The sequence below is a fragment of the Sturnira hondurensis genome, unplaced genomic scaffold, assembly GCF_014824575.4.
Source record: "Sturnira hondurensis isolate 20B ecotype Veracruz unplaced genomic scaffold, ASM1482457v3 Scaffold0012984, whole genome shotgun sequence".
NCBI classification, from domain to species: Eukaryota; Metazoa; Chordata; class Mammalia; order Chiroptera; family Phyllostomidae; genus Sturnira; species Sturnira hondurensis.
The window spans coordinates 579,275-605,573 of NW_028085615.1; the positions used below are offsets into that span (position 1 = coordinate 579,275).

The 26,299-nt window shown below is 41.1% G+C and overlaps 1 protein-coding gene and 1 pseudogene across 1 annotated transcript in view; one reads left to right on the top strand and one right to left on the bottom strand.

Annotated features, from left to right (window-relative positions):
• The window catches only part of GCSAML (germinal center associated signaling and motility like), a 49,766-nt gene that overhangs the window by 16,331 nt on the left and 7,136 nt on the right, over positions 1–26,299 (top strand). Inside the window, exons 2-3 of the mRNA XM_037060888.1 lie at positions 18,138–18,187; positions 26,199–26,227. Of these exons, the coding sequence (XP_036916783.1) occupies positions 18,138–18,187; positions 26,199–26,227 (79 nt within the window). The remainder of the gene's footprint in view (positions 1–18,137; positions 18,188–26,198; positions 26,228–26,299) is intronic.
• LOC118997285 (uncharacterized) lies at positions 21,721–21,808 on the bottom strand (annotated as a pseudogene).

A 26,299-nucleotide genomic window follows, 5' to 3' on the forward strand; every position in this document is an offset into this window, starting at 1 on the left:
GGAGAAAATGCTTGGTATAATTTTAATTTTCTTGAATTTGTTGAGGCTTGTTTTGTGTCCTATCATGTGATCTATCTTTGAAAATGTTCCATGTGCATTTGAAAAGAATGTGTATTTAGCTTCTTTGGGATGGAGGGCTCTATATATATTAGTCAAGTCCATTTCATCTAGGGTGTTGTTTAATGCAACTATATCTTTGTTGATACTTTGTTTGGAAGATCTGTCTATTTTTGACAGTGGGGTGTTAAAATCCTCTACTATAATTGTGTTGCTGTCAATATATTTCTTGAAGTCTTCTAGGATTTTTCTTATATATTTGGGTGCTCCTATGATGGGTGCATATATATTTATGATGTTAATATCTTCTTGGTGGATTCTTCCCTTGAGTATTATGAAGTGACCTTCTGGGTCTTTCTTTATGGCCCTTTTCTTGAAGTCTATTTTGTCTGACATGAGTATTGCTGCCCCGGCTTTTTTTTTTTCTTGTTTATTTGCTTGGAAAATTTGTTTCTAGCCCTTCACTTTTAGTCTGTGTAGGTCTTTTGTCCTGGGGTGGGTCTCTTGTAGGCAGCATATGTGTGGGTCATGCTTTCTTATCTGTTCAGCTATTCCATGTCTTTTGATTGGAGCATTTAATCCATTTATGTTTAAGGTTATTATTGATAGGTAATTACTCATTGTCATTTTTATACCTGTGTTTCTCATTGTCTCTCTCTTTTCCTTCCTTTCCTTAAGTCAGTTCTTGTAGTATTTCTTGTAGAGCTGGTTTGTTGGAGGCATATTCTTTTAGACTTCTTTTGTCTTGGAAGCTCTTTATTTGGCCTTCTATGTTGATTGAGAACCTTGCTGGGTAAGTAGCCTTGGTTGTAGGCCTCTGGTTCTTATAAGCTGAAATATTTCTTGCCAATCTCTTCTTGTTTGAAATGTTTCCATTGAGAAGTCAGTAGCCAACCTTACTGGGGCTCCCTTGCATGTTACTTCCTTTTTCTCCCTTGCTGCCTTTAGGATTCTCTCTTTGTCTTGGAATTTTGCCATTTTAATGATGATGTGTCTTGAATTGTGCCTCTTTGGGTCTGTCTTGATTGGGACTCTCTATGATTCCTGGATTTGTGTGACTTTTTCTCTCATCAAATTAGGAAAAGTTTCCACTATTACTTTTCCAAATAGGTTTTCTATCCCTTGTTCTTCTTCTTCTCTTTCTCCTGCTGCTATTCCTATTATTTGGATATTATTACATTTCATATTGTCTTACATTTCTCTTAATCCTTCTTCATTTTTTCTGAGTGTCTTTTTCTTTTCTTGCCCTTTCTGGGAGTTTTATTCTACTTTGTCCTCCAACACGCTGATCTGATCTTCTGCTTCATCGATCCTGCTTTTCATTCCTTCTACTGTGTTCTTCAGTTCAGAAATTGTATTCTTCATTTCCTCTTGGCCTTTGCTGATGGTTTCTATTTCCTTTTTCATGTTGATATAATTTGCAGTGAGTTCATTGTAGCTCCCCTGTAGTTACTGGTAGCTCATTGTGAGCTCTTTGAATTTCCTGATAACTAGTGCTTTAAATTCAATATCTGATAGTTGACTTGACTCTATTTCATCTAACATTCTTTCTGAGGCTTCCTCCTTTTTTTTCATTTGGGAGTTGTTTTTTTGTCTTCCCATTGTTTGTGAGCCTCTTCTTGTTAGCCTCAGCTTCTTAAATTGATCTTTTCTGACTCCCTGGGTTTATGGTGTGAACTTCTATGGTAGAATACCAGTGAAATTCAGTGGTGCAGTCTCCTGCAGGTATCTTGATGTTCTCTGCTTCCATCTACTCCTTTTTGTGAGTGTGTGTGATCAGTTGGAGGAGTAGGCAAAATGGTTTATGACAGCAGGAGAGTATTTTATTATATTTCCAGTCACAGCCGGTAGAAAAGAGATAGAAGATCTTTAGGCTATATATTTTGTTAATCGTAATCTCCAACCCAACTTGCCACTTTTAAGAAAGGATGGACCAACGATAAATCTCTTGTTGGGGAGGGAAGGTTTGTGAGATGCATCTAGAAAGCAGTGAGGTTGCAGGTGGTCAGATTTTGAGTTAAGGTGAGAGTAAAGAATAGTAAATAGTTGTAGTGTGTGAGCAAATAGAGTTAATCACTACAGCAATAGAATTCAGGAACCTGTAAAGTGAGCTAAGATTCGGGAGATGTGTTGTGAAGGATTTACAGTTGTATAGAACAGCTATTATTTACAATAATATTAGAGCAACAAGCATATGACAGACTCTATGTCATCTGTCTGAATAGGGGGTATAGAGCTTTGGGTCGTGTGCTAAAGGGAAACAAGTGGTGTGAAGCATAGAAAATTAGCAATACACTGTGGAGGACAGAACAGGGAAACTCAAATAATACAATATAACCAGCCAAGACTAAGAAACCTATACAGAAAGAGGAGGAACACAAAGATACTATTTAAATATAAAAGAAGTGAGAATAGGGAAAAAAGTAATACTAATATGCAGCAACTTGTGGCTTCTCTGCTATAGCAAAGTGAAATTTGTCTCTCTGTGTCTATTGTTGAGATGCCCCCTCTTTGAGACCCACTCTGGTTTTCTTGCTGTTCCCAGTTGTTTGTGTCTCTTGTGGGTAAAAGAAAACAAAGCAACAAACAAACAAATAAACAAAAAAAAAGGCAGGAGAAGGGAGGAAAAAGCGATAAGTTTGGGAAGAAAGAAGAAGGACTAAAAGAAAGGAGAGGAACAACAAAAGGAGAGGAAAAAGTATTGAAAGATAAAGCAATAATAAAGTTAAAAATATATAAGATCACTAAAAAAAAGTTACTAAAGAAAAAGAACAAAACAAAAAGACCTTCCCTTGTTGGTTTCAAACTGTCCAAACCAGTTTTTCTGATTGCAGCAGGACCTCTCTGTGGGCTGGGGTGCAGGCACTCCTGCACACGTGAGTGTGCACTTGCGGGCCAGCCAGGCTACCAGACTGGGGTGGGGACACCCGTGCACCCGCCAGGTTGCCTGGGTCTTATGGGACCTGGCACGGTCCTTCCTGGTCCTGTGGCAGGACTCAAATGCTTTCACCCCTCCTCTGGATCGCTGCCAGGCCGAGTGGGAAGCAAGCCAAGCGGCTGTTGCAGGAGAACACCTTAGTCCACTTTCCAAAAAAACTTCTCCAGAAAGCCTGCCTCTTAGCCCAGCCCAATACCTAGCCAGACTGGTGACAACAATGAGCCTGTCAATTCTCCCAGGCTGGGGACCACAGAGTCTGCAGTTGAACACAGCCCTTTGTCCTTGTTACCCTCTCTGTAAACGCAAGGAGACAGGTCTCTGCCTTCCTAGATGGGGAAGGGAGGGAGCTGATGACCCAGCTCTCCCTCAAGGACTCTGCAGGTGGCCCAAGGCTCCCAAAGAGTCCTCCATGGCAGACGCCCCTGGCACTGGTCCCAGACCGATGTCTCTGGATCCCGACCACTGTGGTAGAACCGAAGCTGCCTGGCCAAGGGTGCTGACCCCTGCTGCCGCCACCGCTCTTGTCTTTACTCAGGTCCCCGAGACCCCACTGACCTGCAGCTGTCTGGTCCTTCAGCATTTGTCACAATCTCTGGTCTCTTAATTTCGTAAATGCTGGGGAACTGTTGGTTGGTTGTGCTGTTCCTCAGTAGATCTGCCAGGATTTTCTCCTAGGTGTACGGGAGCTGGAATCCACTCTGTTCTCCTCCGCCGCCGTCTTCCCAGCCTCCCTGAAGTTATAGTGCCTAAGCTAATGTCAAACATCTTGAAGTTACAGAAAGGAAAAAAACCCAATATTATGGGAAAAATCACCCACTATCTCAATACTTTGGCCAAGATACATTTCTAGGCTTAATTTAATGTCTAGTTTTTTAATAATAGAATATTACTTGATTTACTAATTTGGTCAACAAATCTTTGTACAGCACCTGTGGCCTGACATTATCTAAATTCCCTTTATTAAAAGTTTTTTTTTTACTTCACGTATGGCAGAATTTAGTATCCATTTATCATCAGTGATATTAATGACATGAAATTCCAGTTTGGTTCCTGCTAATGTTATGGATTTTGTGCTCCTGTTTTTAACTTTAAAATGCTAGCATTGTTTAGAAGGGTAGGTCAGTGAATCGTTAATAAGCCTCAAGGAGAATTATTCTAGCAGATCTTTTCTTCATTGACCAGTTTAGGAAAATGAAATCATGAGGAAACTGGACTCCAGGGAAGCAGAAAAACACAAGAAGATAGGGGACAGTGAAATTAATTTTGCTAGATGTACAATCTATACTATTAAGTAATTATTTCATTCAAATTTGAGTACTTGTGAATATTATCCAGATCTCTAACTATGGCCTCATCCTTTATGAGAAAAAAGCGGCTTACTCTGAAAATCTGACTTATGTTGTATTTAAGAAGTTCTATTATTTGTTTAGTGCCCCCCTATGTCAATATTTAACATTAACACTGAGAAAATGCCATCTCTGAATACCGGCTGTAAGCCAGAGTGGGGCTCACAGCCTCCGCCGTTTCTGTGCAGCCCTAACGCAGAAGCAGGAGGGGATGGGAGAATAGAAGGAAAAGAGCAGAAAAAGCTGTGATGGGCAAACCGGTGCAGTGGAGAGCTAACTACCATGTAAGTATGCCAGCACTCGCTGCTCTGGCCTCCACCTCATTGTTCAGTGCTTGCCTGGGTCTCCCAAGGATGATGATAATCGATGGGACAAACCCGAGAGTAATATGCACAACAGAAGCTTCCCTGAATGTAGGCGAGGATCGCAGCGCCCTGTATGGACATGGATGGCCCCGAGGGCCCAGGTTACCAGCCCCAACACTCCACAGGATGCATGTGAGGGGGCTGCTGACCTCACCCGGGCTCGCTGCAGGAGCCACACCTTCCTGGCATTAGGTCACCAGGCCCTTTCTACTTTCTTAGCCTCTCCCACCTTGTCTGGAGACTCAGGAAGTTTGCGTGCCCGATCATGATAAACTTCAAGTCTGGAACTTCTCTGATTATTAAATACAAGACTGAGAGAATCAAAAGTCAGACTTATAGGCATTTCATCCCAGTGTAAGTCAGGCCCCTGTGGTTAATCTCTTCCTATTTTTAAATTAAGTAACTTATTTATTTTTTATTGTTGACACTATTGTAGATGTCCTCCATTCCCCTCCCCCCTCCGCTTGCCCCCTTCCACCCAACCCCCACCCACTTGGCCTTTGCCACATTATTGTGTCCACGGGCCATGCACATATGCACGAATGTTCTTAGGCTAATTGCTTCCAGTCCCCACCTTCCACCTCCCCTCTGACAGCTGTCAGTCTGTTCCATGTGTCCCTGCCTCTGGTTTTATTTTGTTCACCAATTTATTTTGTAAGTCAGAGTCCACATAGGAGTGAGATCCTATGGTATTTCCGAACTGCATTTTATATCCGATTGCCTGTCAAATCTGAAGGAGAGATAAGTTTAAGGGGAAAAATGGCAGCCTCTTTCTTAACACTAAGGGAAACCAGGAATTGCTATTTGCAGTGGCCACATCTACAAACTATTCTTTGTGCTTCTCCAGAATAACATTTGGAGAATATAAGTGTTATCATGCCTTTCCCCGAGACCCTTCTGGGATGGTTTTGAATCACAGCCAGAATCAAACCCTTTACCAGGGCCTACAATCCCACGGGCACGAGCCCTGTGTCTGTCCCTGCCCTGCACTCTCACTCTTCACCTTCCAGGTATTCTGCTCTCATTTCCTGTTCTTCGGGCCACGGACCCCCGATTGCAGGGCCCTGGAACATGCTGCTCTCTCCGGCCCACAGATTTCACGGCTTGTACTTGGGCTTGGTGGCACCTCTTCTTGGAGATGCGGCTCTCACGCTGGCCTCTGAGAGGCCTCCGGGCCTGCACCCTGTGGGAACTTCCCTCCACACCCCGTGGACTTATGCGCTGCCTCCATGACACCTGCCATGCCTTTGTCGCAGTTTGTCGCCCTCCATCTGTCAGTTGACTTGACCCCTGCCCCTCTCTATGAACCACATGCTCTGCAAAGCACTAACTGCTCCTTGGCTTGCTAGCATCCATCTGTGGACAGATCCTGACATGACACTGAATGGAAAAAAGAAAAAAAATCGTGGAAAAAAAGCAGATAACTGGACACTGATATCTCGCCTGGCTTAGATGGACAGACACACCCTGCCTTGTGGTCAGTCACTGGGTTTCATATCTCAGCCTTCAGCCTCCTTCCTGATCATCTCATCTCGACCTCTGACTTCTGTTGCTGAGACACACTTCCCCTTCTGCATTCCGAGAGGGTCGCCAGTGTTTGCTGGTGATGTGAAAGGGTGTTGGCGGGAATCAACCATTTCCTAAGGGCTTCAGCTACGCTTGCTCTGCACAGAGGAAAAGGCAGAAGCCATGGTGGCGGAGGCTGCACTGTGACCCTCTGTAACCTTTTGCAGTGTGTGGCTACAGAGGAGACGGCCAGCACCCGCACGTCAGCTCTTTTCTCAGTGGGCCCATTGGAACAAGGCTCTCCCGGCTGCTGGTCTGGAAGTGGGGGCTGCACGGGCTCTCTCTCACTCTCTTCTTCTTCCCCGCTAAGGAGCTGAAGTGTCAACAGTTTCAAGTACAAGCAAGTCTTTATTGCCCACAGCCAGTGACTAAATGAGGAAACATCACATGTGCTTAAGGGACCCCCAGGCCAGCAAACACTATGAGAGGGACTCTGGTCGCATTGTCACCAGTCCGCTTGGAGAGGAAAGTCTCAGCCACAGCGTCTCCCCGCCAACTTCAGTCCGGTCCGCAGGTCACTTGCATGGGCTGGAAACTGAGCGGTTTTGCTTGGGGTGGACCTGCTTTGACAGGATGGTGCTCTCTGAATAAAGTCACGTTATCTACATCTTCCTGAGTTGATTTTGGTTATCTTATTTTTACAAAAAAATCATTTAGTTTAATGCATGACTTCAAAGATATTTATAAAAATGATCATATGAGCTTCTTCAAGTCATTTAACTTCTTAAAATTTAGGTTTGTAGAGATATAATGCAGTTTACCCTTTTTAGGCAAATCATTGGATACGTTTAGAAGAATCACACAGTCAGGCCACCCACAGGTCAGTGAAGACGCAATTCCTGCCTCTCCTCTCCCCCACAGCCCCCGCCTCCGCCCATCTGATTACTGGTTTGCTTTTTTTCACCAGGATGTCACGGCATTGTTTCTTTCTCTTTACTGGATTCTTATTTTTTGCTTACCTCAGTTCTTGAAATTGTTGCTCTTCTAATTGTTTTGAATTCAAGACTTAATAATCTTTATGTTTTGAATTTTTCTTCTTTTTAGTAACTGGGCTATGTAAAAGCACACCCTGTCCTTGATCCGCACCCAACATTTGGTCAGACAAAATGCTATTACTATCCAATGTTTTGTTACTTTGCTTTTTATTTCTTCTTGGATCTGAGATGTTTTTAACTTCAAGTATTATTTTATGTGTTTCATATGAATTTCTAATTTTACTTCCGTATTATCAATATGTGTGTTATTTATACTTTGTGGATTTTATCACAGTTCTTTGTCATGTATTATGTATCGATTTTGAGACAAGTTGCTTATATCCTTTACATTTGGGTTCTTCATATGGATAATAGTCTCAAAATTTAAATATCCTACAACCTTAGGTCTCACCCAGAAGCCACCTGTTTCCTGCCACAGTGGCTGGGTCGGGGTGGGGGGCAGTGGCAGATGGCACCTGAGCAAAGACAGGAACAGGGGGCAGCGAGGCCGGGGTGGGGGGCACGGTTCTGGAACTCTGCTTCTGCCCAGGGTCCTGCCTGCACCGCACGGGGTTTCACAGGATCACGGTCATGAAAAGAAACCCATGGTGGAGTCTTATGAGTTCACTTATTTTATTGTTCTTATTCCTTCAGTAGTTATTACAGTGTTGTTTCTCTTCTGGAGGGAAAATGTATGGGGGGGGACCAAAAAAACCCTGGAATTTATTTATAAAATATTGTGTATTTATTCTTACATGTTTAATCTTCAGTCACCTTCAAAGTGCTCTACATTTGGTGCAATACACCTACTGAGATTTTTTCCATTTCTCAAAATACTTTTGGACTCGCCAATTTTGATGCCTTTTAGTGCTTCTGCTATTTTTTTATTCTACCCCTTCCATGTCAGCAAAACGTTTCTCTTTATGGACATTTTTTATCCAGGGAAACAAACAAACAAAAAAAGAGATGCTCAGGGTGAGATCAGGTGAATAGGGAGAGAGGAGCATGGGGGTCATGCTGTTTTTGGTCAAAAACTGCTGAACACTCAGCCCAACATGAGCAGATACACTTGTAAATTACCCATCATGAAATGGACAAAATTGTTAAAAGAGTCTTAAAAAAAATCACTGAGGCTGAACACAGCCTCTCACCACAACATCAGCTGGTGCACTGATACAGATGGGTTCCTAGAACACTCACCTAGTGGGGGAAGCCTGTACTACAAGAAGATAATTCAGGGTTTTTGGGGTCCCCCCTTGTATATGCTAAAGTTCTTGCAAAACTGAAAAGAAAACAAAGGCTCTTCCTACGAAAACAAATAAAAAGAAGGCGGAAAAGTAAAAGAAATCCAGTAGAGAAACCTCCATGAACCTGATTCTTAGAGTGTACCCCAGGACTTTAAATAATCTGATGCCTTGGCTGTAGAGGGTAAGAAAGTTACACCTGTTCCATTGGGTGTGGCGGAAACTTCAAGGAATGTTAGAAAAAGAAAAAAGAAGGAAAGGAAACACAAGCCTATACTAGAAGAGCAGGTCACCAAAAGAATGATGCCGGGTAAAAAAGTATAACCTGGTCCCAGTTACTGAACAGCCCACCCCCACCTCCTCCAAAGTAGCTGCCTCAGAGAAGAAACTGGGACAGAAGTATAAAAACAGAAGCAATGATCAGGATAAAAGGGTGGAAATGATGGCACCTTCAGAAAAGAAAAAATCATTACCCCTCCACCAAGAGACTCAACAAGAAAGTGGATCAGGAAAGAAGAAATTTTCATCAAAGAAGCAGAAGACAGAAAATGTCTTGGTACATGAACCCCTTATTCAGTCAACTTCCTGTATTCCTTTGAAGGGCAATGTAGACTCAGGTCTGGTGGTAGACAAGAGAGGTTGTGGATCTTACTAACTCTGACCAAGTAGAAAGAGTCCAGATAATGGGGCTAAAAATCCTGAAGACTGAAACTGACGAAGAAAATGCTGATGTGAAATTTGAAGATTTTCTTCTGTCCCTGAAGACTGTGCCATTTTCTGAAGATGCAGCCCTCTGTGTTGTGGACCTGCTAACTGGGAGGTCTGGTGTAATGCAGGAAGCTTTAAAGAAGTTGCATAAAGGAGAACTGACTGCACTTGCACCTCAGGTTCAAGAACAAGAGCAATCACTTGCTGTTGCTAAGGAAGACCCTCCTGCTACGAAGGAGCGATGTGAGAATGAACCTAGGAAATGATGCTGGAGGGAAAAAAGAAGCACTGTGGTTACAGCAAGGATGAGAGATCAGAGTGGACATTAGTAAAGGAACATAACATATTTCCTAACAAAAATGCGTGTCAGTTATCAAGACACTCAACAGATAGAGGTGAAGTTCCAGCAAGCCTGTGAGCTGACAGACACGGGCCACTTGTGGCAGGAAGTAGCACACTGAGATGTGCTGTCAGCGATGCTGCAAACGAACTAGAGTGCCAGCAGTCTGCTGGACCGAATAAACTGTGCCGGGGTGAGTGAATGAGCTGATGGATTTCCAGGGCAGATGCAGCCGGAGGAGGTCCAGAAGAAGAGCATGGAGCAAGCAGCTACTCAGCTGAAGGGGCAGCTATGAGCAGCTCAGAGAGGGGGGAGAAGTCTAGAGTCATATCGGCAAGAGAGCAGCAGAGCAGGAGCAGCAAAGCCAGGTTTACATACATTTGCACCCAAAGAAAGTGAAGGACAGAGTCTGTCTGCCTTGTAAGCTTACAGATACCTTGGTTCAAAATAACAATCGGAGCAAAGACCAATCCAGTGAGTGGAATTGGAGCAAATGCAAGTTCAGGATATTTTGGAGCCAAGAGCACATACAAAGTGAAATTTCCAACAAAATGGAACAATTAAGATTCTAAGTGACCAAAACAAACCATTACAATGAGAAGTTCAGAAGCAATACACTCTTGCTTCTGAACAACCCAATAAAGGTGTTGTAGAACAAGTAGAAAAATACATTCAAGGAAAAGATGAAGAGTTGAAGACTGTAGAAGGACTGCCTGGAAGTGGACTTATGCAGATGGTTACTGATGAAGAGGAACTGAATGCAGTAGGAGCAGAAAACTCATCTTGGACAAAAGTTCAGAATGTAAAGGCCAAGCAAAGGATGGGGATTCTTTTGCATCTCTAGTTGAGGAACTTAAGAAAGTGATGCATGAAAAAAATGGAAAGATCAGTTCTGTTGAAGAGCTTCTGGAAGCTGAACTTCTCAAAGTTGCTAACAAGGAAAAACTCTTCTTAATTGAGACAGGAAATAAAAGCTCTGAAAGTCAGGAGCTTCAGCACCTACTGCGAGGGAAGAAGGAACAGAGGAACACCATGAGGCTGTTTCAGAAGATAAGGAGAAGATCCAGCCAGTTGAGGGAAATGGTTAAGGGACCTTCAAGCAGAAAATGAATCCCTTGGGGCTCCTATTCAGGGGGCAGCACAATATTATCCTTGAAAAGACCTGTTCTGCATCATGATTTGAAGAACAAGATCCTGTTGAAAGAAGAGGCATATACATGAAGAGAGTGGAACGTATGCTAAAAGTGAGGGGGAGTGATCTTTGTACAAAATGAAGTTGCTCCAGGAGGCACAAGATGAAAACAAATTGTTTCAACCCCAAATTAGCAGCGTAAGGGACAAAAGGACTACCAGGCATCTACTTTTTCTCCTCGTGAGGAACTAACTCTTCAAAGGAATTTCAGAAAGAGAGAAAGAAATTGCTGGTCTCTAGAATGAGTTAGATTCTTCCAAGGGCACGGCGGAACACCCGAGGAAGAAAACCACTGACCTGCCGGAGACCTGGGAAGCGACGGGAGCATCGGCATCGACTGGGAAAATGCTGCAGGATGGCGTGAACGGAACTTCCAAGGAATGACAACGCATGGACACTGTGGAGTTGGGAGCTGAAGAGGTTCCCTTCCAGTTTGAATTACAGTGAATGGGTGTGTGGATTTGAAAAGAAGGCAAAAGAAGGTGTGACTGAGCTTCCGGTTCAGAGGAGGTTGAGGTTCCAGAGCACAAGCTTAGAGAAGCGGATGGAATGCATAAATTGTTACTGCTAGACTGTGAGAAATATGAAACCATCCTTGCAGAAGCAGAAAGAACTTTACAGAAGTTACAGAGAAGTGCAGGATGAGAAGAAAATAAATGGAAAATTAAGGTGGATGTATCACAAAAGACTAATAAGCAGGTGTAGTTGTCATTCATATTTTCAGAACAAGATCTAAAGTGATTAAGAAGAGAAAATGCAAGTGTCCACCAGTAGACGAGTGGATGACACAACTATGGGACATTTACACAATGGAATGCTACTCGGCTGTAAAAGAGAAGAAAACTTTACCCTTTGCAACAGCATGGATGGACCTGAAGAACAGTATGCTGAGTGAAATAAGTCAGGCAGAGAAGACAAATACCGTATAAGTAAAATATGATTTCACTTCTATGTGGGATCTAATGAACAAACTGACTTAACAAGTAAAACAGGGACAGACTCATAGATAGAGGGCAGGCTGACAGTTAGTGGGGAGGGAAGGTAAGGGATAGGGGGACTGAGCAAAAAGAAAAATGAACATGGACAGGGTGGTGATTGCCCAGAGAGGGAGTGTGTATAAGGGATAAAATGGTAATAGAAATAAGTGCAATTTAAAAAATTTAAAAAGATGTTGAAAATCTGAGAAGAGAGGGAGAGAATCTGGAAATGAAACTAGAGAAGGTAGAGACAGAATGACTGACCTGTTGCAGAAGTCCGAGAGTTAAGAACACAGTTAAACGAAACAGCCACAAAACTTAGATGGAACCAAGTGAAAGACAGAAGGTAGCTGGTGATGTACAAGGCTCAACAGTCGCTGGATCCTGTCCTATCAAAACGAGTAAAAGGTGCTTGGAGACACCACTGTTGCTGAGATTAGTGATGTTTCTCCAGAAATGGAGTTATTTGAGATGGAGACAATGCCTGCAAGTCTAAATCAGACTGTGACACATGTATGACAGTGGCTTCAGGCAGGAAGCTACCGGCTCACAGAGGAGAAAGACCATGACCTGGTGTTGGCGTGAAGTAACCAGGAAACTGTTCATTCCCAGATAGCAGGACACATTGTTTTGTGTTTTGCCAAAGAAAGCCTTATTCATGTTTTTCCCCCTTTCTATTTCAGCAGAAGCACTGAACAGAGTTTTGTCTTTTCTAATTCTTGTTTGACTACTGATTTAAAGAGAGAAGGAAAAAGCCAACTCTGTAGATACCTTCAGAGCTTAGTTTTACAATAAAAACTCTTTGAATAATTAGGCCTTTACATTCCTGGAGATAAAATAAACATGAAATCTTTGATCTTATTCTGCTCAATAAAATTGTTCAGAAGATCAAAAGTGGGCCTTACCCTCAAGATGGCGGCACAGGTGACGCAGCTTGCCTTGTTGCACAGCCACAGCAAAACTATGACTAAAATATAGAACAGCCATCACTCAGAACCATCAGAAACTCAGGCCATGTGGAAGTCCGTCAACTAAGGAATTAAAGAAACCACATTCATACAGAAGGGTAGGAGGGACGGAGTGGTGGAGACATGGATGCAGCTGGTCCCAGACCCACGTGTGGTGGACATAAAATGGAGGGATATCTCAGGAGTGAGGGATCCCACCCCCAAACCAGACCATCCACCCAGGGTTCCAGTGCCAGGAAGAGAAGTCCCCATAACTTCTGTCTGTAAAAACCAGTGAGGGGTGGGTCAGCCAAAGAAACTGCGGGATTCTCAGACTTGTCCTCTCCTCTCCTCTCCTCTTAAAGGGCCTCACACCACACATGCAATTACTCAGACTCACTGAGTAAGTTATTGGCCTGATGACAGCAATCGAGACCCATCTACAAGAGGAGGGTGTACTCAGCCCACATGAAGGGTGCACCTCGAGTGTCCAGACTGGGTGATAGAAGAGGCTGTGTCACTTGGACCTTACAGGACACCTGCTACACTAGCCCATGCTACCAAAATGTGAAGTCAAAAGAGCTCTAACTAATACATAGAAAAAAACACAGGGGGGACTGCCAAAATGAGGAGACAAAGAAACATGGCTCAAGTGAAAGGACAGATCAAAACTCTAGAAAAAGAACTAACCAAAATGGAGATAAGCAATCTATTAGATGCAGAATTTAAAACACTGGTTGTAAGGATGCTCAAGGAATTCAGTGGATACTACAAGAGCACACATACACAAAAAAGACCCAGGCAGAAATGAAGGATATACTAATTGAAATAAAGAACAATTTACAGGGAATCGACAATGGAGTGGATGGATGAAACCAAGAACGAAACCAATGATTTAGAATAAAAGAGAGAAAAAGACATCCAGTACAGCAAGAAGGAAGAAAGCAAGAATCCAAAAAATTGAGGATTGTATAAGAAGCAGCTGGGACAGCTTCAAATATTTCAACACTCACATCAGAGGGGTGCCCAAAGGAGAAGAGAAAAAGCAAAAAATTGGTAACCTATTTGAAAAACAATGAAAGAAAACTTCCCTAATTTGGCAAAGGAAATAGACATGCAAGGCCAGGAAGCACAGAGTCCCAAACAAGATGGACACAAAAAGGACCGTACCAAGATACATCATAATTAAAATGCAAAAAAATTAAAGATAAAGGGAGAATCTTAAAAGCAGCAAGAGAAAAGCAGATAATTACCAACAAAGGAGTTGGTAATTAGACTGCCTGCTGATTTCTGAAAAGAAACTTTTCAGGCAAGAAGGGATTAGGAAGAAGTATTCAAAGTGATGAAAATCTACAATCTAGATTACCCAGCAAAGCTATCATTTAGAATGGAAGGGCAGATAAACTGCTTCCCAGACAAAGTAAAGCTGAAGGACTTCATCATCATCAAGCCCTTATTATACAAAATGTTAAAGGAACTTATTGAGAAAAAGAAGAAGATCAAAACTATGAACATTAAAATGACAATAAATACATAACTATCAACAACTGACTCTAAAAACAAACCAAGCAAACAAATAGAACAGAAACAGAATCATAGATATGGAGAACATTGGGATGGTGGCCAGTGGGGAGAGAGGTCTGGGATAACGGGGTAAAAGGTGAAGGGATTAAGAAGTACAAATTGGTAGGTATAGAATAGATGGCAGGATGTTAAGAACAGTATAGAAAATGGAGATGCCAAAGAACTGATATGCATGACCCACAGACAGAACAAAGAAAGGGGGATCACCAGAGGAGATAGAGGGGGGTGAAGAGGGAAAAATTGAGATGACTGGAATAGCATGAACAATTTTAAAAAGAAGATCAAAAGTGGTAAAGTCCGTGCAGAATTCAGCATGTCGTACTGATGTTGCACACTGTTACTTACCGTTTGGAGAGCACCTCTGACCGGCTCCAGACAACACAATCAGCTTTTGTAATGGTGTCAGTGAGTAAAGGGGTACTTCTTAATCAAAAAAATCATGTTACAAAATAAAAATCCTATGACTTAAGATTGTGGTTGTAAGAATAACACTGTAAGAAAATTAATGTTTAGCTGTGGCCAGGTGGCTCAGTAGGAGCATCATCCTGTATGCCAAAAGGTTGTGGGCTCAATCCTGGTCAGGGCACACACCTCGGTTGTGGGTTCGATCCCCAGTTGTGGCTTGAATGAGAGGCAACTGATCAATGGTTCTCTCTCTTGCTCCCTCTCTCTTTCTCCCTCTGCCTCTCTATCTTTTGTCTCTTAAATCAGTAAACATATCCTTGGGTGAGAAGTTAAAAAATAAATAAATGTATATTCATTAGCAGAATGCCTGGCTGGAACAAGCCCTCAATAAATATGAGCTAGTATTATATTTATTATGCCCCATGGGTTTTGAAAATTACTATACAATTTTTCTATTTAAGGTTCATAATTTTATGTATTAAAAATAATTATGGCCCTGGCTAGTGTGGCTCAGTGAATTCAGTGCTGGTCTGCAAACAGAGTTGCTGGTTTGATTCCCAGCCAGGGCACATGCCTGGGTTGCTCACCAGGTCCCCAGTAGAGGGCGACTGAGAGGCAACCACACACTGATGTTTCTCTCCCTCTCTTTCTCCTTCCCTTCCCCTCTCTCTAAAAATAAATAAAAGTAAAATCTTTAACAAATAATTATTTATTTCAGGTAATCTACATTCTTATTTTTCTTTCTTTTTGTTATTAGCTAAGCTAAATTAATCTATTACTATTTTGTTTGAGTTAACACTCAAGTCTTCTTTTTCTCTGCTTTATATGATTCTAAGTTATGTTGGTGTAACAACTGATGACTGTTGCAGGTATGTGGGGCTTTCAGTTTGTCTGGATCTAGTTCTGAAGTGAGAGAGGGAGGTTAGTACCATCTGCACCTTCTGGGTAGTGAGGAGGTTCGTACATAGATGGGCAGGAAAGTGGGGAAGGGGCTGCAGACTCCCAAGGACACATGGAGGGTGAGGGTGCATATCGGGACTAATACTCAGTATTGCCTGGTCAGTCTCCACTCTTGGGCTGCATTACTTGGCTCAGGCTGCCATAATGCAGTACCACAGATCAGGGAGACTCAAACAACAGAAATTTATGTTCTCGCAGCCCTGGAGGCCCAAAGTCCAAGGCCCAAGTGTCTACACTGTAGGTTTCTTCTGTGGCCTCTCTTCTTGGCTTGGAGATGCCTGTCTTCTCCCTGCATTTCTCCTCCGTGCCCATCTATCTAAAGTCCCTCTGTTCCTAAGGACTCTGCTAGAATTGGGTTAGGGCCCATCCCAATGACCTCATTTTCACTTAATCACTTCTGTAAAGACCCTGTCTCCAAATAGGGTCTCCTTTTGAGGTCCTGGGGGTTAGGACTTCAGCATATAATTTTGGGGGAGGGACACCATGTAGTCTGCAACGTAGGTCAATGAAAGAAGGAAGACTATCCAGGAGAGTTTTTGCTGTCATGTCAGGGAGTCACAGTTCCGTGTGGGCCCAGCACTGTCCCCCTGTGCTGTAGCAAGAGGGGACAATGAGCAGTCAGGCTCGGCTTTCACAGGCAGCTGCACGGAGGCACAGACAGCTCCTGAGCCAGCTGCCTCTGTCATTCCTCAACATCTTTGCAATGTGAATTTGCATTTTAGAAAGTTCAAACATGGTTCTGTGTTCATCTTTTCCCCCCTAAAGACTCAGGAGGTTTCATATCTTCGGAGTACTGAGATATTTGGTAACCCACTTTCTTTCCTTGGACGGTTCCTTTCCCCTCTTGACTTGGTGGGTACGGCCCAATGGTGCAGACTGGGCCACTGTAAGCTTGCCTCGCTGATGGCTTGGTTTTACCAGTTTATTTTCCCCCTGCATGTTCTGGGATTCATTATTCATTCTTGGAGCTCGGAAGCTATTACATATGTCATGTGATGCTTTTTTCCCCTCTAAAATCAATTTTTAGATACAAAACTTTATTTTGGGAGTTTTCTTTATTATTATTATCATTGGATACTTTATTTCATTCATGTGCATCTCATCTCCAGGCAAAACTAGTATTGTGTGTACATTAGGCCATTCTTTCCATAATTATCATCCTTTCTCTAATCAATCTAGCCCCTCACTTCTGCCATCTAACTTTCATTTCCAGCATACTTCACATGCTTCTGCCTTGTTTTTAGGAGAACCGATTTAAATTTTTGATGTTTTTGATGCTGTATTAATTTCTCTAAAGATTTTATCATTTCTTTCCGTTGTGTCCTGAGTTAGGTTAGTCCACTTTTGCTCTCGTGTATTACTACTCACAACACCAGTAATCGCCGTTGCCCTGCCTTTCATGTGTCGGGTCTGCTGTTCTCTTTCCTGCATCGTTTTTGTTACGCGGTTCGCGTTTGCAGCCTTGTGCCTACTCCTTGAAGAGGAAGCAGGCCACTTGGGAGATTAAATGGTAACATGGTATGCGTGAACCTTAGTGCGTGTGCTAGGCAGGGTGCGGAAAAGCTAAGACGAGGATGTGGTTTGGTGTTGTCTCAGACTGCTTCCCCACGGAATGTGCCCTTCCCTCTGCCCTGGGCACACTCCTATTCTGTGTGTGTTATACCCCACCTTCCCTTGAGGGGGGCGGGTAATTTAAGGTGGTATCCTTTGTCGCCTCCACATTCCCTTCAGGTGTGGGAGTCTGGCAGGAAAAGGAACAAAAAGGAATGTGTGGGCAACTCCAGCTTGTCCCAGCCCCTCTCTGCTGTGGTGTGACAGGGAAGCGTGTCCCCGTGGAGAGATTCTCAATTTCATCACCAGCCCGCAGTTCTTAATACCTGTCACTGTAAATTTGTATTCAGAATTTCTGGGATCTCCTCGTTTACCTTTATAGATATAGATTCTGTGAGGAAGAAGAGCAGAAGAAAAAATTGACTTTCAGTGGCCTCCTTGACTTGTCCCAACTTTCACTGGGTGGCACACATGTGATCTGTCCCTGTAGTGACACACACATGGTCTTGTCACCCGGGGGCTCCTTAAGTTTCACAAAATATGGGGTTTTATTCCCCATGAAAAATGTATTTCTAGGCTTTGGGGTGTTTTTCAGCCTTACTGAAGTACAATCGACCAATAACTTTTAAGATATTTAAAGTGTATGTGGTGATTTGATGCACACACACACTGGGAAATGATTCTCACACTGAGTCATAATACTTCCTTCTCCTCACATAGTTACCTTTTTTTGGTTTTTGTCTTGGTGAGAGTCTTTAAATTCTACTCTCTTAGCCCATTTTAATGATACAATGCAGTGTTATCAGCTATATTTTATGGTTTTTCAGGGAAAAAAGCTAGGGTAAGCAGGTTGTTAATTCTATTTAACTTTTAAATTGTCAGTGTAGCAATGACTTTAGGTTGGGAGCAATGAAACATCCCTTTCAAGTGCAATGTCAGCTTCATAAAACTGGAGGGTCTCATGTTACCTCTTTTCCTTGCAGGCAGGAAGTGACTCCAGTTGAGAGAGAAAATCAAGGTCAAGATAAGAAAAGTAAGTCTCCACTTCCCAGTATTTGCTATACCAGGAAAGCTATAAATTTAAACATCCAAATTAGCTGTGGTTCTGATGCTCCATTGGGATTGAAGGAAACACTGCTTAGAGTCTTAGCCCTTCATTTTTTTATCTCATAAAACTGATATTTTTATTCTTTGTATCACGACACTATCTACATATAATTTCTTTCAAGCAACACTTAGTAAACTTCTGAGGAAAGCAATTAGTCAAAATCCTACTGATTTTAATTTCTATATTGTTATTTTAAAATAGGGCTGTTTTGAGGATATGATGTTGTTATGTGTATCTTTTTTGCTCACGCATTTGCTCTGTTTGACTTAGTATCTAGGCGTAGTAATCATGGAATTCTTTTAAAATGAACAACTGCAAATAACAAGGTTTGGTCCCTTGGGACAGGTGTATCTGAAGGAAGCTCACTTTTCTCATTGCTGTTGCTTCAGCTGTCTTCTCACATTACAAGCCTCTTCAAAGAATGGCCTCACAGCACCCCCCGGAACTCTGCATTTCCAATCACCCCTCAGTTCCCTGAGTGTACTTCATGGTCTATGAAATGAATGTACTTTGCCAATATCATCATGACCATAAATGAAATAACACACTCAAAAAGCATCAAAGCACCTTGCATGTAAAATTGCCATATGAGACAATTTCTTAAATTCACTGAGGTAACATTGGTTAATACCATTATATAAGTTTCAAGTTTAAAATTCTATGATACATCATCGGTATATTGCAATATGTGCTCAATACCCCAAATCCAGTCTCTCACCATCACCATATATTTTACCTCTCTCATCCTTTTCACCTCTCCCCAACTCCCTTCTGTGGAAACCACCAATCTGTTGTCTGTGTCTGTGAGTTTTGTTTGCTTGTTTATTGTTTTTTTGTTTTGTTTCCCACATATGAGTGAAATCATATGGCTCTTGTCAGTTTTCAATGATGTGGTTATCTTGACAGTACGTACATAAAGTATATAGCTGTACTAAACCATGGTGTAAAGTCTATTTCTGACCACAGGGCATGTTGAGTGCCTCTGTCCAGATGTAACTACTACAGACCCTAAAACGCAATGTTTAGGGCCAGTCTTAATCTTGACCACCTCATCTCTGGCACTTAAAAACATTGCTTGGCATCTCCCTCCTGAGGTGGCCCCTTCCTCTGTGGGACACCACGCTCCACTGTGCACCCCCGGTCACAGTCACTTCTCTGTCACCTCACACTGCCCTGCCTGGGCACACCTGAAATGAGGGTGCTCCTCGGTGACAGGCCTTGGAACACTTTACTTTCTTAAAGAGTTTGTGTGGGATTGATCTCATTCCTTCTGCTATTTGGTAGAATTTTCTGGTGAAACTATAGGGTCGTGGTGATACTGTGAAGAACTTTTTCACATATAGATGCAAATGCTTTTTTAGTTATAAAGTAGTCATATTTCATTTTTCATTAAAATTTCAAAGTCCTAAGCTTAAAATTGTTCATTATACTCTTATATGTATTTTATTATACTGCTTTACATTTTAAGGTACAGTTGACATATATGCCATATTAGTTTCAGGTGTACAACATAATGATTTGACATTTATATACATTATGAAGTGACTAATGTCTAGTTCCCACCTGACACCGTACAGATTAATGCAATATTATTGACTATATTCCCTGTGCCATACTTTACATCCCAGTGACTATTTTTGCAACTGGCAATTTGTACTTCTTAATCCCTTCACCTTTTTTTAACCAGAACCTCAAGCTCCCTCCCACCTGGCAACCATCAGATTGTTCTCTGTATCTATGAGATTGTTTCAGTTTTATTTCATTTTTTAAGTTTCACATATAAGTGAAATTGTGTGGTATTTGTCTTTCTCTGAATGACTTATTTCACTTAGTGCAATACCCTCTAGGTCCATCCGTGTTGTCACAAATGGTAAGATTTTATTCTTTGTTATGGCTGAGTAATTTTCCACTGCATATATGTACCACCTCTTCTTTACCAATTGTCTGTCAGTGGGTAGTTGGGCTGCTCCCATATCCTGGCTATGGTAAATAATGCTGCAATGAACACAGGGGTGCATATATCTTTTCAAATCAGTGTTTTGGATTTCTGTGAATAAAGACCCAGAAGTGGGATTGCTGGGTCCTGTATTAGTTCAATTTCTAATTTTTTGAGGAATCTCCATACTGTTTTGCATACTAGCTGCACCAATTTATAATCCCACCAACAATGCACATGGATTTCATGTTCTCCAACACTTGTTGTTAGTTGACTTATTGATGGTAGCCCTTCTGACAGGTGTGATGTGATATCTCATTGTTTTAATTTGCATTGCTCTGACGATTAATATGTTGAACATCTTTTCATATCTAATGTCCTGTTTGGAGAAATGTCTGTTCACATCCTCTGTCCATTTTTTAACTGGAATGTTTTTGGTGTTAAATGGAATAATTTCCTTATATATTTTTTATACTAATCCCTTATTATATGTACCATATCATTGGTGAATAACTTCTTCTACTTAGTAGATTGTCTGTTTGCTTTGTTAATGATTTTCTTGGCTGCATGAAAGTTATTTTAGTTTGATGTAGTTCCATTTGTTTATAATATCTTTTATTTTCCTTAACTGGGAAGACATATCCAAAAAAATATCATTACTAAGAGTGATGTCACAGAGTTTACTGCCTATGTTTTCTTCTAGGAGTTTTGTGGCTTCAGGTTTTACATTTATGTCTTTAGTACATTTTGAATTTATTCTTGTGTATGGTATATGAAAGTGATCTAGTTTCATTTTTGCTTGTATCTGTCCAATGTTCCCAGTGCTATTTATTGAAAAGAATGTCTTTTCCCCATTGTACAACCTTGCCTCCTTAATCATAGACAGACTGACCATATAGGCAAGGGTTTATTTCTGGGCTGTGTTCTGTTCCATAGATCTATGTATCTGTTTTTATACAAGTACCATGCTGTTTTGATTAGTATTACCTTGTAATATAGTTTGATATCAAGGTAGTGTGATACCTCCAACTTTGTTCTTCTTTCTCAAGATTATTGTGACTATCCTGGGTCTTTTGTGGTTCCATGTAAATGTTAGTATTATTTATTCTAGTTCTGTGAAAAATGCCATTGTTATTTCATGATTGCACTGAATCTTTAGCTTGCTTTGGGTAGTATGGACCCTTTAATGTTGTTAATTATTTCTATTCACAAACATGGTATATCTTTTCATTTATTTGTATTTTCTTTGGTTTCTTCATTGTCTCAATTTTCTGAATACAGGTCTTCATTTATTATAAATTTATTCCTAGGTATTTTCTTTTTTTTAAGATTTGATTTATTTAATTTTAGAGAGGGGAAGGGAAGGAGAAAGAGAGGGAGAGAAACATCAATGTGTGGTTGCCTCTTCAGCGCCCCCTACTGGGGACCTGGCCCACAACCCAGGCATGTGCCCTGACTGAGAATCGAACTGGTAACCCTTTGGTTTGCAGGCCCATGTTCAATCCACTGAGCTACACCGACCGGGGATTTAGTCATTTTTTAATGTAATTATATTAAACTGATAAGAACAGATACTACACTTGATCTTAGCCAAAAGGCTGAGAAGCGATTTTTTAAATGTAATTATAAATGCAGTTGTTTCCCTAACTTATCTTTTTGACAGTTTATTATTGCTATATAAAGATAAAACTGATTTCTGAATATTAATTTTGTATCCTGCAACTTTACTGGATTTATTTATGAGTTCTAGTAGTTTTTGGTAGAATCTTTGTGGTTCTCTAAATATAATTTCATGTTATTGGCAAATAATGCCAGTTTTACTTCTTTCTTTCCAATATGGATATCTTTTATTTCTTCTTGTCTGATTGCTGTGGCTAGGACTTCCAGTACTATGTGGAGTAGTATTGGTGACAGTGAACATCCTTGTCTTGTTCCTGATCTTAAAGGAAAAGCTTTCAGAGTTACACCATTGAGCAAGACATTAGCTGTGGGTTTGTCATTTATGGCCTTTATTATATTGAGGTATATCCTCTCTACTCTCATTTTGCTATGAATTTTTATATAAATGGATGTGGGATTTTGTCAAATGCTTTTTCTGCACCTATTGATACAATCATATGATTTACATCCTTCATTGTGTTTATGTTGTGTATCATGTTAATTAATTTGTGGGTATTGAACCAACCCTGCATCCCAAAAATAAATTCCACTTGATCATTATGTATGATCTTTTGATGCATTGCTCAACCTGGTTTGCTAATATTTTTTTGAGGATTTCTGTATCTATGTTCATCAGGAATATTATTGTATAACTTTTTTGTAGTATTGTTGCCTAGTTTTGGTATCAGGGAATTGCTGACCTTGTAAAACAAGTTTAGAATTCCTCCCTCTTCAGTTTTTTTGGAACAGTTTGAGAAGGGTATGTATTAATTCTTATTTGAATGTTTGGTAAAATTCACTATTCTTATGAGTATTTAATATTAGCAGAACCTATAATGATGCCATCTTGCTCATATCTAATGCTATTTCTTTGCATGCTTTCCATCTATTATTTGATTATCAGTTTTACTAGAGTTCATTAACTTCACTAACATTTTATGGAACAAATTTTGTATTTTATTAACCCTCTATGACAGGAAAGTCTATCTTGGGGCTCAACTTCAAATGATATATGGCTTACACAAATTTTAATGGGCTCACCAAATATTTTGCTGCTTTCACGGGAAAAGGAGATACAAATTGATTTGGATGGGGTTATTATGAAATAATTCAGACTACTAATCCCCAAGTAACTTCACTGAGGTGCAGTCCCCTTCATTTTTCTTAGACATGCTATGTATTTATAGCAGCCTAGGGTAGCCATGCCTTCTTGATCACCAGCATCTGTCAGCCTAAGGTACTCTGTGTCATGGACCATTACCATGTCCTGTGGACATGATCAACATTCCTGCAAAGCAGATTTCCATGGAGAGACAGAAATCGATAAAGCCCTGAGATGCCACCACAGATGCACTGGTTTCCCTCCATGGGTAATCAATTCGTGTTAGACATCTGCTGTTGTATTATGTCAGTCAAGTAAACAGACCTTGTCTGCAACAGTAATGCAATAGAAGTTGCCATCTAATTAAATTTAGAACAATGTCCAACACCCAGCCATTCTTTACACAGGTCAAAAAGGGAAATTGAATGGGAAATGATTAAAATGAAGACCTTTATGTCTTTTCAACAGTCAAATAAATAACTTCCTGATTTCATTAGGGAAGCCAAATTGCTGTTATTTTGTTTGTTTGCATTCCACCTGGACCAAGTCAGAAGAGCTGGTTAGGAGAATCAATGTGACGATGCTCCCGGTTGGTCCGCAGGTCTATTTCACGCATGTGTTCAAGCCGCGATGAAATTCACAGGATGTGTTTATTCACATAAACAGGCACAGGGAAATGTTTTCCCTCCACTCTGGTTAGTGGTTTCTTTCAAAGCAATGTCTTTGGTCCTTTGATTAGCTGAAATGCATAATTAATCAAGTTTTTCTAGTAGAAAAATTTCAACAAAAATTACATTGTAATTTTCAAAACCTGTGGGGCATAATAAATATAAGTGATAGTCTCTATTTGTGGAGTGCTCATTCCAGGCAGGCACTGTTACAAGAATTTAACTGTTCCTCTAAATAATATTTTTTTCTGTGACTCATGTGTTCTTAAAGGAAATACTAATATTGCCCAATATTTTTTTTACTTTTCATTTCCCCTTGGGTCTGAGTAATTTTAATTTCACTTTTAATATTAATTTATACTTTTAGTATTAATTCACACTTTTAGTATTAATTTACAAATTTATTACATTACAATCAGTTTCTGTGTTATTTCTGCTTTATGGGTTTCACCAAAATTCTTTGTAATTATATATCAACCTTGACACAAGTTACTTATATTCTTTACATTTTGGTTTCTTCATATGGAAAATAGCCTTAAAATAAAAAAAAACACTACAACTTTAGATGGTGGTTGTGAAAATACCATTAAAACTGTCTACTTATTAAAACTATGCCTTGTTTAATGAATTAAAAATTTTAAAGTAGTGGTGGTATCACGTGCTCTGGAAGCAATCGGACCAGAGACCAGGCTCTGCATTCCTTGTTCTTTCTGTGAGGGTCTGCTGGGGCAGTCCTTTAGGCTGGCCTCTTCCACTCAGGTGAGCACAGGTGAACGTTAACACACCCTTCGTCGTGTGTGCTGTGGGCCATTTGTGTCCCACATTTTAGTACTGGTAGTATTCTTTCTGCCCCTAAACCAAACCAGGTGATATGCCTAAGACCGGGTTCTCATGCTTCTGAGAGCTTGTTGCTTTCAACGATTCCTGCCACCAACTGTTGCAGTGCAGTCACAGTTATTGGGTTGACTTGCAGAGAAAACATTGTGGTCTGCTAAGGTCTTAGGAATCATAACAGGGCTACCAGACTTATAAAAACAAACGGCAATTTAAATGAACATTTCAGAAAACAACCTGGTGCTCACTGATGCGTTAGCTCTTGGTCTTGGCGAGGGGAAGGTTTTCTTGGCCATTTTACGGGATACTCTCAGCAGGATAATACAGTTACATTAATATATTCACTTTAATATTCTTACACTCTTAAATCTTTAGGCACTTTCATGTTTTTAATAACAAGGAATACATGTGTGGTGGGCAGAATAAAGGACCTCAAAGATATGCAAGTTTGCATCTGCTTTGTTTAAAAATATGACAAAAGGGAGATTGCCGAGGTGATTAAGTTAAGGGCCACGAGGTGGCGCAATATCCTGGATTATCCAGGTGAGCATAGGGGGAAACTCAAAGGCCTGTACAAGGTGGTACAGAGCCGAAGAGACCCGCCGGAGGGGCGTGGTGGGAGAATTCAAACTGCCTGGTCTTATGTCACTGGCATTGAAGGTGGAGGGGCCATGACCCAAGGAATGAGGGCAACCACTGAAAACTGGAAAAGACAAAGAAACGAAGTCTCTGCTTTTCAGGAAGGAAAAGTCTCTGCTTTTCAGAAGGAAGAAAGAGCCTCATTACCCCCGACGAGAGAGGGCCCCTCACCTGACATGAAATGCTTGTTGGAGGTTGGCATTCAGCTTCATTGCAATCAGCAATGAACTTCTCTCACGTGTTTTCCTTCTGATTCTAAGGGTTGTATTTTCTTTTTCCTCCAGTCAACGCCTTAACTTCAAATAAGAAGTCTACTCAAGAGAGGCAATTCAACTGATCTTTAGCTTCCTAAGGCATGTTCCATATTTTCTATCTGAGTCTAAGTATGCTTGTTTCTAAATATTTTAACATCTTTAACACCAATAGTGAGACCACTGGTCTTTGATTTCCTTGTACCCATCAAGCTGGCACTTGGTTCTCCAAACTGCTGTCTCTAATGCTATATATGAATTATATTTTAGACTACATAATTTCCCAGTTTACCGGGAAAATTTCCCAGCAGCAAGGGTGGATCACGAGGTGAGGCGGTGGACTAAAGAATGGAGAGGACCATAGCTCTGCTGGCATATGGCAAATTTATTCAAGGAACTGCTGGCTTATATGCAGAACTGCAGTGGCCTGAGAACAATGCTGTTTTACAAAAGTTTGTACATTCCCGAAGGCTATCAAGAGGGCAAGATGTTCTCACATCCTGAGAACATTAGCCCACAGATAACAGTGTCCTCATGACTATCACTTTCCTGGAACATGACGCACATGCCAAGACCTTGTTCTTTCCTTCAAGGCTGAGAAGGAGAAGGTCCGGAAGATGTCAAGATACCCGCCGGCTCCAGGGACCAGAAACCAAGTCCCGCCACCATTTTCACAGTGGGGGCTCTGTCCTTGGTTCCCTGCGGCCTGGCGGGCTCTCACAGGCATTTAGGTGTCGTCTGCCTCTTTATGGTTTTGTCACTGCCTTCTATCCTTTTTACCTCCCCCACCCCACACTGGGATGGTCCAAAACTCTTATGCTGATTTCCTTTTATTTTTATCCTCCAGGTAAAGAAGTTTCATCCACTTCTAATCAGGTAATAAAAACACTGCATTTGTCTGATAGATGTCAAAATCCAGATGACTTTACTTAAGCATAGCTGTAAATC